Source organism: Falco rusticolus, chromosome 2, assembly GCF_015220075.1.
Source record: "Falco rusticolus isolate bFalRus1 chromosome 2, bFalRus1.pri, whole genome shotgun sequence".
NCBI classification, from domain to species: domain Eukaryota; kingdom Metazoa; phylum Chordata; class Aves; order Falconiformes; family Falconidae; genus Falco; species Falco rusticolus.
In genome coordinates, this window is record NC_051188.1 from 64,790,912 (window position 1) to 64,805,530 (window position 14,619).

At 42.2% G+C, this 14,619-nt stretch overlaps 1 protein-coding gene across 1 annotated transcript in view; it reads right to left on the reverse strand.

The window, feature by feature from the left end:
* GRTP1 (growth hormone regulated TBC protein 1) overlaps positions 1 to 14,264 on the reverse strand; it is a 36,617-nt gene extending 22,353 nt beyond the window's left edge. Inside the window, exons 1-4 of the mRNA XM_037375803.1 lie at positions 14,082 to 14,264; positions 11,766 to 11,917; positions 5,392 to 5,550; positions 90 to 214 (exon numbers count right to left, since the gene is read on the reverse strand). Coding sequence (XP_037231700.1) covers positions 90 to 214; positions 5,392 to 5,550; positions 11,766 to 11,917; positions 14,082 to 14,119 — 474 coding nt within the window. The 5' untranslated portion in view covers positions 14,120 to 14,264. The remainder of the gene's footprint in view (positions 1 to 89; positions 215 to 5,391; positions 5,551 to 11,765; positions 11,918 to 14,081) is intronic.
* Between the last annotated feature and the right edge of the window lie 355 nt (positions 14,265 to 14,619).

A 14,619-nucleotide genomic window follows, 5' to 3' on the forward strand; every position in this document is an offset into this window, starting at 1 on the left:
GATCTGCTTCTGAAAACGCACATTCTAATGGACAAGAACAATTACCATTGGTGAAATGTACCATTGCTTAAAACAGAGTGATTACGTACCTGACAATATCCTACTGCTTTATTATGATGCCCATATGCTACCAATACATTGTAGAGTGTATGCTGCAAACAAGGATCAGCAGTTTTGCGGAATTTTACGTTATCTGGAAATGTTCTGTTCATGTCTAGACAAAAAGGAAAAAGACCAAAATTAAGAGCCATTTCCTCCTTCACTTTCCAAATAAACCCTTACAGCTCTTCTGAAATGCAACTGAAACTTCACTATGGCTCACTATACTGTAGTTTTGGTGGATGAATGTTAAGAAAGAGCTTTACCTCTGTTTTGGCTAACTGGCCATCTGCACTCAAGGATAATCTATTCCTAGAAAGATTAATACTGTTCGTATACAGAAGTCAGTTTCAAGAAGGACTAAAGAAAGTCTCCTCAGATTGGACTCTGTCAACATCTGACTGCAAAAGTCTAAATGAAAGCAAACATTGAACCTGCTTGTTCAATGAACAATAATTCAATTGAAAATAATTCAACGAACAATGAATAATTAGTCTGACAGAAACAACACATACCAAATTTATCTAGCCAAGTGGCACGAAATGAGCTGCACCTCTAGGAAAGCATATCCTCATAACAAATCAGATTAACTTTCAACTGATTTATTCAGTGAACTTCTACCACACAGTCCCAAACAGCTAAAAAACCAGTCCTGTTCCTGCAGTTAGTGAATTCCACTTGAAATCGCCTTTTAAAAGTGGCTGGTTTTTTTTAATTTCTCCACAGTGTGGCCATGAGAAAAGTTGTTTCTTCATTAGTGCGAGATCACCAAGAGAAGTAGAGTGATTTTTTGATATCCAAGTAGCAGAGCACATCCCACCTGTTTCAAAATCAATCCTAAGCCAAGTAAGGACTATGCAATTACTGACATTTCAGAACATTCATTTCTTCCAGACCAAACATGAACAGTAGGACTCATCTCTCCTTACAAAAGTCCAAAAATCAGACACACAAGTTTGAGCTAGTCACCCAAACTCCCTTTAGTTGCTGGAAAGAAACAGACAGTTAATTTTGGGCCTGCTTCACTCTATAAACAGGGAACCCAAGGCCACTAGTCCAGACTTGCGCATTTGATTTTCAGAAGTTCAAGCTGGGGGGAAAAATCCTGTTGAAAAGTAACTCTGAAGATTTTCAAAACCTAAGACTTATTAATAAAATACAAATAGTTGTTTTGGTTATATTTAACAAAAAAAAAATATTGGGTTCAAGTTAAAAAAAACCAAAAAAACAAACAGTAACAACATTACTGTTAAGTTATCACTTCTTATCAGCCTTTTCCTGCATAAAGGAAGAAGTCTGTTACTGTTACAGCTTTGACTGTTACAGGTTGAGCTGTAAGCAACCAAAGGAAGAAAGCTACCCAAATCACGAGTAGTGTAATGGAAGTTACAAGCATTAAAAAGTTATCTCACAAATGACTATTTCTTCCTTTTAAAGTGAACAAATCATTTACAGAAATGGGATGTCAGGGAAATACTTCACCTCTCATGTAACTGAAAAGAAAAACACAAGGAAAAAGACCTTTTTAAAAGGACTTGAGCAATAGCCAGTTATAGGATAGATAAATTTGTTTTGTTTCTTCTTAGCAGGAAGAGCAGCATAGTATTTGGATAATTAAAATTTGTTGTTTATTAAAGTATGTGCTGGATGTTACAGAAAAGTTTAATGCTGACATTTCAGTTATGGCTTTTCCCCTCAGCCATGCAGAACAAGGGTTAGGGAGGAGTACGAAGAGTCCATCACATACAGAGGAAAGACTACTCATACTGAACTAATCTTTAATTTCACAACCTGAGAAAGGTTTGCAGTTGAGAGAATCAGTTGCAATTTGCTTTTTGATTGCAGAGTATGTTTTTGCCACAAGGACTGGGGGAAGTCCTCCCTAATTTTATGAAGGACTTAAAACTTTTATTTATATTTAATAACAGTATTTTAGTCTAGGGGGAGGGCACACAGACAAAAACAAGATACAAGAGCCAGAAGTCTTTATCCTTAATAGAAGACATGGGGCATGGTCTCACAGGACTCCTTGTGCCAGATTATTAACTTGAGCGCACTAAGCGTGGTGGGTCTCACTCTCCATCATCCTCTTTCTGCTCCACTTGCATGCTCTCCCTCTTCCTCCACTTCTGAGGCTCCTCTGACTGCAAGGTGAGGGAAGTCAACCCACTCCCCAAGCGCACACAAACTGGTATGTTTTGCCATACTGCAAGACGCCTGCCAGAGATTACTTGAAGCAAATGGCAAGAGCAGGCAAGAGCAGGCAAGAGCTGTTCATTTGACTTGAGCACTTACCCCCACTTTACTACACCTGGCCTGCGGGCCGTAGTTTGAAGACCCCTGATCCAAACCATGCAGTCAGACCCTTATGCCAGCAGTCACACTGTGCAGTGCAGGCTTGGGGGACTGGCTGATAAATATCAGACCCTGGGTTTCACAACACCTACCACTCCTCACGAAACACAAGAGTGGAAATGTGGAGATTAGCTGCATGCACATGTGAGAGATCTTGCAGACACAGACATACTTTGAAATTCAATGGCCTGGCCTAAGCATGGCTTACTGCAAGGAAACTACATCAACTTACACCCAAGCCTTTTTGTAACCAGCATGTAGCCTTTGTGTTAGGAAGACAGCCACATTTTACCCTGCCGACATAATTTGTCTTACTAAACTTTACTATAATAGGGCATGAATAACAAAGCGCAGTAGGAATGCATGCCCTTCTAAATGTGTACATAAACCAAGCCATGAAAATTTCCATCAAAATTTAGAGACCTGCACTCTTTAAACTCATTCTTCTGTTTAGAGTAAGAAGCCTGCTCTCTCCTACACTTCAAAAAAAAAGTATGCTCAAACAGCAGATCATCTACAACAAGATCAGCAATAAAGCCCATCAGTCAAGAATCAGCAAGTTAAGGGGTAAAAATGGTGAAATGATAGTTTAGATTTATTTAGCTGAAATACTTCTACTGCTATCACTAATTAGATCTTTCTTTAAAGATTAAACCACTTCTTTACAGTCTACCTGCACATTTTAACCTGATTATATCCCATTAAAGACATTCCTGTACTGAGACTGAGTTCCAAATGCCTGCTGCTTCTGGGCATGCAAAAGAAACAGGACACATTAGCCCTTACTCATGTTTTAAATTGAATTTGAAATAAAGTCTTTGGTAGGCCTTGTCCTCCTGCCCTTCTCCCTGGAAAAAAGAAAGCATGGTTGCTGTTCTGTTGTTTTTAAACTGTAGCATAGTCCTGGGCTATAACTTTACAGCTAGACCGTAGGACTAAAACCAGCACAACTGCCTGAAAATTTTGGAAATTGGAGACATGGGAAGTAAACAGCAGCAAGATTCCACATCTTAGTTTAGTTTACCATCAAAGCCAACTACAGTGATGGGAAAAAATCACAGGCAGAAACACCATCAGACAACTCACACCGAAACAGTCCTCAGCTAAAGCCCACTATAAAATCTGCACAACCAACAGGAACATCAAGTTTATTAAACACCAAGTTTCCATTCACCTTAAGTACTTCGCTCCTTCCATCCCTCACACGTTCACATTGTTTCTTCCTTTCTGAAGGGAAATCTAGCACTTTTTTCTCCAATAAAACCCTCCAAGCCATTTTTCTTTATCCCTTCCCTCATTTGCTCCTTGTGAGTTTTCTCTTCTGCAGTCTTACAATTGATGCAGCAGCTCTTCCAAAACTTTATTTCCTCCATAATTCACAAAAATCTTTATCTTCAGCCATTATGTTTCCTCCCCCACAGAAATATTTTTATTGCATGGTATAACCTGTGTGAAAAGCCACCTACTGTCATGATAAGACCCTTCACGTCATTGTCTAGTACTGGAAAAGGAATTATTTGCAAATCCCTCTTGCAGCAATTGTACCCAAATGAATACAGTTTGATCCTTCTCCAGGCCCTTACCAAGGCTGGCTTTCAAAAGTCATCTTAGTAGGTCAGAGCTCTACCATTTCTAGTTCTGAGCAGGATATGGGCCTGAAGATTTCTGACTAGACTTCAGATTTGTAGGAAAATGAAAGTTTATGCTCCAAAATGCCTTACTAAGGCATGCAGTCCCAAAAGCCCACAGTGCTGCTGCTGGTGTTGTGGGGAAAGGCAGAAGAGAAACTCGGCATAAACCAAAAAGCATTCAGATGGTTATCCAACTCTAATAAAAATCCATAAAGCCCCAACTTTAACTACTTGGCTTTTTCAAGGGGCAGAAGATAACAACTGCACTTGCCATTCTAACCAAACAACTTCAGTTCAGCACTGTGCTTGTCCAGAGCACAGCCCAGCCTCTTGACTCATTAATTGAGCAATACTGCCAATACAAGCTTCTCTACAAAAGCTCTGCTGCAGCAGGTTGAGAATCTTCAGGACAAATACCAGTTACATCAAACTTCTACTTGCTTGTCCCTTCCCTATTGCCTCTTTTAAACACCCAGCAGGCCAGTCTAAGGTCTGGTTGCCCTAATACCCTGTCAACAATATTAGCCACTGATCAACGTTCACAGAGCATATGACACTGGATTAGCAAAGATGGGCTATTTCTCCTCCTCCACTTCCCTTCTTTCAGGGATTTAAATTTAGTGCTTAGGGTTTCATGCATCAGGTGGATTTCCCCACCCCTCAGTTTGTCAAATGCCTTTTTAAACCAGTTCACACTCGTGGCCTCAGCAGCACCCTCCAGCAACAAGTGCCACAGTTCAGTGGTATGCTCTTCTCAACCTGCAGCATGGCAAATTTCGTTCAGTATCCTTTGTTCTTATGTTACAAGAAACAAGTAACAATTGCTCCCCATTCACCTTCTGCAGACCATTTATAATTCATATAGCTCTGTCAGCAGCTTTTCAACTTGAGGAAGAAGACTGCTGAGAAAGCCTGCCTCATACAGACACTGTACCACATCTTTAACCACCCCGTCTGCTCTTCCAGCGTCCTACTGGAACAGAAGTAAGGAGAAACAGACCCAAAGGCAGGTTTCATGGTACAAAATAATAACTTTTCAATCACTTAGGAGATGACATAAGAGTGTTTTCTAGTTTGTCCTCTGTACCTACCCAAATAACTTCTAACCTTCCTTATTGCTTTTGACCCCATGATGAACCTGGAAAGATCTGTGCTGTTAAAGAGCTTAAGTCTAATCTAATTTACATGTTAATTCAGCACTGAAACCACGACAGAAATGTAAGTTTTCCATGACATAACTTGTTTTCTTACATGTAAGGACATAGGATGGATAAACATGGATAAACAGTTTTATCAGGACAACAACCTGTTTTGATTGCTTCAACCAACTTGTCATTCTTCTCTCCTTCAAGCAGCCTGTGGTAATATCCAGGGTTTTGTTCCATGTTGGTTTGGGCCCCACTCACAATCATCCAGATCAATGCACGGTGTTCATTGGGGATGCCTTTCCTGATATATCTCTTCACTGCAAAAAAAGAAATTTGGGGTTTGTTTGGTGGGTTTTTAATAAATAAATGAAAAATCTAGCTGTTTTTTTTCCTTTTGGAAATTAGCAACAGAAAGTTGAGGACTCGCAGGAAAACTCTTAACTAGTGATTATTATGCTTTCTCTTCTATGCTACCATTTAGGATAAGCATTTCCTTCTCAGCTATGTAGTATATTTTAGATTCACTCCTAAGTTCTTGCCAGTCAGACTCCCCATACAGATCTCCAGATGCAGGCTTTCTTCCCTCCTCTATCCCCCCATTAAGATTTTGATTCCTTTCCTCTTCTTCCCACCGTTCCGGATGGAGATAAGAACAGCCAAGTTTCTCCTTGATCTTTGTCCTTTTTCATTCAGACAAGCACTGACTTTTTCCTTCCATACATTACCAATGACCTCCAACACGATAGTCCTGCCTGTTTGCTTGATTATGCTCTAGCATAAACAGCTATGTTAACCTAACTCTAGGATTTCAGCTTAGCACCTGATCACTGAAATCACAGCAGAAACTGAGGAGTATGAAGTATGTGCTACCCTCTCAATAAGCCTCTGGAAGAACTGGAGATGCGAGTGAGCAGCAGATGACTTTTCCTAGAATAACTGAAGAAGTCTTTTCAAATCTAAAGTAGCTCTTATCTCCTGCATCATATTCATCACCAGAGTGTGCTTTGGGTGTCTTTTTTTTAAACAGATGATTCAGTGTAAATAACTAGGATGCAAGATTGCAGGAAGAAGCATCAGGCTAATGACAGCCAAAACAGCTTTATCCAAGGAATGGTATGAAAAAATATGAATAGGGAGCCAATGCTGCATATCGGTATATAATCCTAAATCATCATTACCCCTTCTGACCCAAAAAGCCAAGTGTTTGAGATCCTTCAGATTTTTCCAGGGTGAAGAAACTGACAAAGGAACCAGATGCTTCTTACTAAATGAATGAGGCTGTATGAATTACAGTATCAAGTTCTCCTCCCTAAATTCCGCCCACACACAAACACAAAATATTATTACCTAACCTGGTTTTATCCAATCACAAAGACTGGTAACTCAAAATAAACGCTGCCTGAATTAAAGGCCTTAAAAACAGCAGAGTGAAACAAGGTTTTACAACCACTCAGCCAGGCACCTTCTAAATACTTTCCACCTAATTGCAGCTGTCTATCCTCTAGGAACTAAAGCTGCTTTTCCCAGTGTGAGCAGAGAGATCTGTGCATCTCTAACGGGCATTTCACCCACCTAAAATCTGGTGGTTTCTCTCAAACACTCCTACCCTTAACATTTGCAATAAACACCTGGTCTGCAGGGTACAGTTTTTGTTAAGCTTTTCAATGAAGATTTATACTATGGGTTACAATCTCTACTGTTTTTTTAGCTGTAAAGTAACATCAACTACGACCTTTTTAGACAGGCTGGAAATAATTTGTTTGCATGGTTGTTTAATAATCCCCGCTTCATCCTTTTTACAAGATTTTGAACTCTAATGTTCAAGAAATCCTATAGATGGACATAGCAAATGCAGAAATGAGTATGAGGAACCAGTCCCATTTAGGTCAAGAACAGACATCCGGATGAGCCCGTGAACATCTCTAGAAGCAAACTTACTGGCTAAATTGCTGGATTATCATATTCTAACCTATCATTCCAGAGGTATTTTTTTCTGGAACAACTGTCAATTCTGAAAGCATAGCCAGCATCCACATCCAACAATACACAGTAAATTCAGGAGAAGTAGGGACAAGCCTTTGACACTGGCAAAAGGGGAAAGCAGCCCTGCAGCACAGCACACACTCATTCCTCAGCGTCATCATTCTCATGGTAATAGACAGCCAGAGGCTTGTATCCTCCCCAGTGACTACCTACCCCAGCTCCCCCACCCCCCGAGGAATGGAAAATCTCTTTACATGGTGCTTTTCTTCCTCACACAATTATCATACTTGCCAGGATCTGCAAACTGGCACACAAAAGACGCAAAGTAGTTTTGAAAATAAGGACAGCTGCAATTTAGTATGTTTTATATGTATGTATATGTCATATTCTATACATAAAATTGTATTGTTTTATACAAATATTTTGTTGTCTTTAGGCCCTCTTCCACATTAGTCTCAGGAACTAAAAAGCCCCCAGCAACAGTTCACACCCCAGAATATCCTCAGACTGTAACATTTAAGAAGCTTTCACAGATTAATTGTGCATGTGTCTTCAATCACTCATCAAACTCCAATTGTAAACAAGGGGCTTGATCTCAAAAGTAGCACCGCTGAATACCACCAACCCGTGAGTATCCCCATGCAGAATCACTCCCAGGACTGTCACATTTACACAATGCGGTCTAAGCTTTAAAACATGAAGAAATATCTTTACATGACATTTTTGCCTCTGATCCTTAACAAAATAACAAACATCAATATTTAAGCAAACAAAAGCAGTCTTGTAATCCATTACTTCTGACACCCAGTGCCAGTATCTGCAAGTTTAGAGTCACATTTTACCAATATGTTTTTCATATCACAGGAAAAAGCAGTTACATGATAGGGTAGATAAAACCCAAAGTAAATTCAAGAGAAAACCAGGCAGAAAATAACATTTTCCAATACTGTGCATTACTTATAGTAACAAGACTTAAAAATAAGTAAATCACTTTAAAACTGCTGTCCTTGTTTAATGGTAGAATACAAAAATTTTGGAGGTTTTTGCTTCTAGATAAAGTTGTATTTACCTTTTCCCCATTAACATTGTCTCACTCTACACCACAGACTAAGTTGATGTAGGAAAACACCATTTAAAAACAAAAATTACCTTGTCTAAAATATTAGAAGGGTGTGATTTTGAGAAGCACTTGCACTGTTCAGTTACTAACAATTACTGTTGAACGCTGAGGAAACCAACTTGGACCCTACAGGCAAACTTCTACAGAAGAGTTGAAAAGAGCATACAACAAGGAATTGAAAGTCTTATTTTCTGAATACATCACAGAAGAAACAAAGCAGATCTGTTCTGTAAATGTTCAGGTTACAGTAAAACATGAAAACTGACTTTCTAAGATGCTACTTCCTTCCTTCCTCCAATCCCTGGGCTGGAACAGAAGTGTTCCTGTTATAACCACTGTTTAGTATCATTACTTTCACCTTTCACTGTATTTTATCAGCCTCAAAGACTAAAAAGCATCTTCTGCCACTGGTCAGTTTTAACTAATCTACTTACAGCCAAATTCTTTTGTGTAGCACACTTTTGGTCAAAAAGCTACTTTGGGCAATTATGTCAAGTCAGTTTGTTGCCCACCTGTAAACAAGCCAGAGCATAAAGCTCTTTTGGTCGCCATAAAGATAGTAGCTGAATGGAGAAAAGCAAAAAATTAGGAGGATCTCAGTAGTGCAAGACAGAAAGAAGAGGTAAGTGACTGAAAACTGGAAATTCACATGTGCAGAGGAAACAGTGAAGATAACAAGGGTAGAGGTGGAAAAAAAGTACCAGAAAATAACAAAAAGACTGGAAAACAAGTAAAAGGAATTGTCAGACAAAATTCTCATCACCCACACTGCCAGAAGGCTGTAATCCAGAACAACAGGATATACTGCTTAATTACTGCTGTTAAAAGTACAGTCTAATTATTTTTCTTTACAGTAGGACAGAATTATATACATACATGCCACCCTGGATATGAGGCAAACACAGAGCATGTGAACACGCCCTATTTCCAAACTGGAAAATTAACACAAATCATCACATCTTCCTGTTCACCCTGACAGGAATTATGAGCTGCCCTATATGTAAAGACAAATGGGTGTGGAGCTACTGAGATATCACACTTAGGATGCCTCTCCCGCATCTACTCACAGTGGGACCCATTTTGAAAAGGCCCCAGCAAAACTCAAAATAAGGATATGGATTTGCAGATCCAGCTATTGTGTTCAGAGGCAGAGGGAAGCGGTAAATAAAGTATTCTTAGTTCTAGCTTATGGCCAGCTTGCAGAGGGGAAGTTAATCAGAACCAGCAGCTCCTGCACAAAGCTTCAGAGCAATGAAGTGAGGTCCTAGAAAGGAGGGAAATTCAGTGCCTCACCAGGCAAACTTTCTGCTCTCTGCCTGTCCGCAAGGAAATTGCTGTGGGATCATCTTGCAGGATAAAGCACACACCTAAACAACTGCTTCTATAATTCTGAGTGCATAGCCACAGACTTCAATCTCAACAGTGATATAAGGAGGGAAGTATTTAAAAATCAGTAATTGTACAAGTTAATCTGTTGCTCTTCATCTTCTGAGATATCAGTGGAGGATAATGCAGGAGGCTAATTGTAACAACTTTGAATTTACACTTAGACTACATTTCCTCAACTTTATTCCAGTCACTCTCCTTAAAATTACATGATTTAGTGGCAGACTTGACAGTCCTGGGTTAAAGGGTGGACTTGATGATCTTCAAGGTCTTTTCCAACCTGAACAATTCTATGATTCTGTAATTCTACTCTACGATATATACATGAGAAGCCATAGTCTACAAATCCAAGCATCTTTAGCAAAAGTTAGCAACATCAAAGATTATGCACCAGCCCACAAGGGCTTGCTATGATCAAGAGCCATTTCCTGTGTCCAGTGGACTTACGGTATCCCATTTTTCACAAACAGTAGCCTATTAGAGACAATTGAAACCACATTAAAGGTTGCGGTCATTATGTAGCTAGTGGGGCTGCATGAGCATTGGTACTGAAGCCTGGTGGACAAGTCGAGAGATTTGGTCAAAGTTTTGGCTCCGAAATAAGACCAAAGGCGTTCACACTGTTTGTATTCTGTGTGTACAATGCTGGAACAGGGAACACAAGGGAAGGGAAATGTAACGACCTCATAGAAATTGCTAAAAGCTGCCACTCTCACACACAGTTCACACATTTTTTAAGAGGAGGAGGAGATGAATCAAAACCTGAAATTATTTTTCCACAACTAGAAGACTAAGTTCTGCAGAATCTCAGAATCCTCACTAATTCAAAACACCACACAGTTAACGCTATATTCAAACTTGATACCCTAAACAAAAGCTTCTTTACATTTGGAAGAAAAAGAAGAGAGCAGAAGCAGCTAGTTTCTGGTTAGCAGCATATGGTCTAGCAGCTATAACTCAGACCTATATTTTCCTGGATTCCTCAGACTTAAAACGGACATCCATACACTAAATGCATTGTTACACTTGAAATATCTTGCTAGTTACCATGCCATTCTTGGTGCCAAGAAAATACCCCAAAGACCCCAAAACAACAAAATCACCAGAATCAGCAGTCAAAGTCTGCACCTGAAGCACAGCTCTAAGTATTCAGCTTTGTTAATCAGTGCCTGATTAACTCACTCTTAGTTTTACTCACTATTTAACATATCTACAGAGAACTCTCCCCAACTCCAAAAGGCTCCCAAAGAGAAAGCAAACGGAACAGCATCATTAAGAGCAGAGAGGAGAATTTAGATGCTTACATGAAAAAATAATCCAGAGAAAGAGTGTAGGAGAAAAAAAACCACGTTAGAATTTCACAGGATTCCTTGCCGCCTTCTGACTCCCTCCATCGATTTCTTCCTGTCTCTCTTGCAAGATAAAAATATCACTAGAGGTTTTCTTGCTTTTTGAAGAGGCCATTAACAGTTCCATCAGCATTTTATCCAACGTTGCATTAGCTCCTGCATTAATTTTATTTTCTTCACTTCGTAAGGCATTTAGCATCAGTTCTTAGTACACACCTTTTTAGCTATAAGGTGAACGTGATTTTACAAAAGGAGGATAAGGAGAGCTAGAAAATCTCAGCAATCTACAAAACTATCGAAGAGTCGGCAGCTCTGAGCCCTAACATCCTGATCCCTAGGGTTCAAAACACTGTCTTCTACATTATCTCATGTCTTTTTAAAGACAGCACAGAGCAGAATACAGTACAAAAAACAGCTGTAAAAGGGCATCTTCAAGTGCCAGTGGCCATAACCTCTGGGTTACAGATGTAATGTTATAGCGGATGCCAAAGAAGGTTTTATTCCTTTGTAAACTTTTAATCAAATCAACAATCCCCCTAACAGCATATTTACTTTTGTATTACTACTGTTTATACTAGTTTTTCATTTGAAGACAAAAATAGTATTTAACATTCAAAACCACAAACCAGTTTAATATGATTTAGATTGGTTCCAACATAATACACTTTCACCTATAAACAGACATACGGCTCACCTTTTAAACTCTTCCGTATACTGTTATTCCCCTTTAGGAGCTTGGACCATTTTATTGCTCTTCTAGTGAGTACCACTAGATATCTGGAAAAGAATGCTTCATAGGATGCATAATCAAAGTCTTCTGGCCTTTCAAACCCATATGGATCAACCCTACAAAATAAAAAAGAATTCTTGTACAAATGTTCCTACAGCTGAAAAAAATACACATGCAAGTATGCTTTAAATAACTTCCAGTTGCTATTTCTAAAAGTGGCTCAAAACTCCCTTCCCCCAACAAAAAAAAAAAGCCAGGGAAAGTTTAGATTGAATATTAGGAAAAATTTCTTCACTGAAAGGGTGTCAACCATGGAACAGGCTGCCCAGGGAGGCAGTGGAATCACCATCCCTCGAAGTGTTCAAAAATACATAGCTGTGGTGCTTAGAGGCATGGTTTTGTGGTGGACTTGGCAATCTTGAGTTAATGTTTGGACTTGATGATCTTAAGGGTCTTTTCCAACCTAAATGATTCTATGATTTACGCAAACATTTACACTCCATTTAGTATATCAAATGTTACACTCAGTATATCAAAGCTGTTTAAGTAAATGGATTTAAGCATGCACTGTTCAGTCAGTTTTACAGATTTCAGTACTTTTAAAAGTTGGGAGTTTTTAGAGCAAAGGATCAGTTGTGTGCAAAACTGACCCAAATTATGACTACACAGAATTCTGGGGGGTATGTTTCTCCATAATACAGCCAAGTAGTTGAAAAGTAGGAAGGTACAGCACAACAGCTCAAATATGGCCTGAACTTGCTTTCTAAAAACGAAAAGTACAAGTGTAACAAGTTACAAAGATTCTTTTTGAAGGGGGTAACTTCTGAAACTATCTTCACGAAAGTATATGGCTTGGAAGGAAACACAAATCCTTATGTCAATCTACCTTCTTCATATGTAGTATCAAAAATTCTTATTTTAATATCTTTGATGATTTTTCAGTGTTACAGCACATCATCTCAGGCAGCACACCACTAATGGAGTTTCAGAACTGCAAATCTGACTCCGTTTTAGCTTGATCTATCAAGTCACCTTGCTAAACTGGATTCATGGCAACTTCCTAGGATGCTTTATAGCTGCCAGTTATCACCTGGGTACAGAACACTCAACGGCTTCACAGAAGTTAAACAGGCAGCAGGGTCTGTCCACGCAGAAGAGTTTGCAAGACAGACATCGAGGCTTATCTTCCAAAACCACTGCCCACTTCATTCATGGAGAAGGAATTTGCCCATGGAGTGGCACCACACAGCCTTGGGTAAACTCTGGCTCATGGGACCGTCATGGGTAGTACAGCATGAATCAGAACCGGAACAATTAAATACTCAGACCTCAAGTTGTTGAATTGTTGCTACCTGATCGGCAGTTAGAAGACTCACCTTTGTATATTCTCCCACTCCTCAGATTTGACACAAAACCCACGGGTGTAACAAATACCGACACCCCACATCCCACACCCCCTGACAGAGGTTCCTCTGAAGACAGAGACCGAACACCTCCACCAACACACATCTCATGGCTGCGGCTACCCAGCCAGCACGTACAGAATAATTCCGTGCCCCACGCCATTCCTGAGGTAAAAAGGGGAAAATCCAGAGTCAGGAAGCACGGCTGTAAGGAGGTTACCTTCCCTGACCTGCCTCCAGGCAGCGGTTATCGCCCATTACTCCTCGGTGCCTGCCCTTAGGGCAACAGCCACAGCGTGTGCCGGGTTGTGCCGGGGAGACCCGGGGCTCCCCCCCGGAGAGGGGACTGTCCCCCCTGAGAGGGGGCTGTCCCCGGGCTCCCCCCGGGCTCCCCCCGCTGCCCCTCGGCCGTTTCCCGCCGCCCTCCGGCCGTTACCTGCGGCCGCCCCTCACGCCCCGGGCGCTCAGGCAGGAATGCCTCGCTCCCCCCGGATCCACCGGCTCCAAATTCACCCCCCACCACGGCTCCTCCCTGCCCCAGCCCTTCATGGTTCTCGGCGAAGTAACAGCAGGGGAAAAGCCTATTTTAAGGGACTACCAAAAAAAACCAACCCAACTCCCTGCAAGGGGCTGAGAGTCACCGCTCCTGCTCCCGGCTCCCCTCACTCAGATTCGCAGGGAAGTTGTACGAGCGGTATTTTCAAGCGTGCCCCCCCGCCCCGGGAGAGCCCAGGTGGGAGCGGGCAGGCGGCCGCAGCCGGTGCCGGCAGGGGGGCGGGCACGCCGGACACTCCGGGGGCCGCTGCCAGGCTCCCGCCCCAGAGCCACACGGGCCCGGCGCCGGCGAAGCGAAGCGGCGCCGCCCGGCAGCCCTTACCTGTACGCCCAGTCCCGCCCGTCTTCTCGCCGCTCCATCGGCCGCCCGCGCCCGGCCTCCCCCGGCGGGGAGCGCGGCGCCTCGGCCGCGGGGTGCGCTCTCCTCAGGCCGCGCAGCGCGGCAGCCGAGGCCCCATGCGGAGCGGCTCCCAAGTTCAACTCTCCTGCCGCCCTCCGAGGGGCGGGGGCGGCCGCCGGGTCCCGCCTCCCGTGCCAGGGGCCGGGCGGCGGGCAGGGCAGCTCGGGGCCGGCGGGGCCGGGCAGCGCGGCGCCCCCTCAGCCGCGGCGCCCAGCTGCGGGGGGGCCCGGCACCGCGGCAGCGAAGAGATGTTGACCCGATTCTGACACTGGCTTAGATTTGTGTCTTTCACGTTTCTGTCCCATCTTGGAAAAACATCAAGTATTTTAGCTCGGGGGAAACGTCCCGCTAACACAGGGTGAGAGTGGCTCCAGGTACGGCCCTTCCACCCAAAAGAATTTCCCCACAGCCAGCGGGAAGAGGTGGTTGTGCTGGTATTTAAGTTCACTTGGCTCATTCG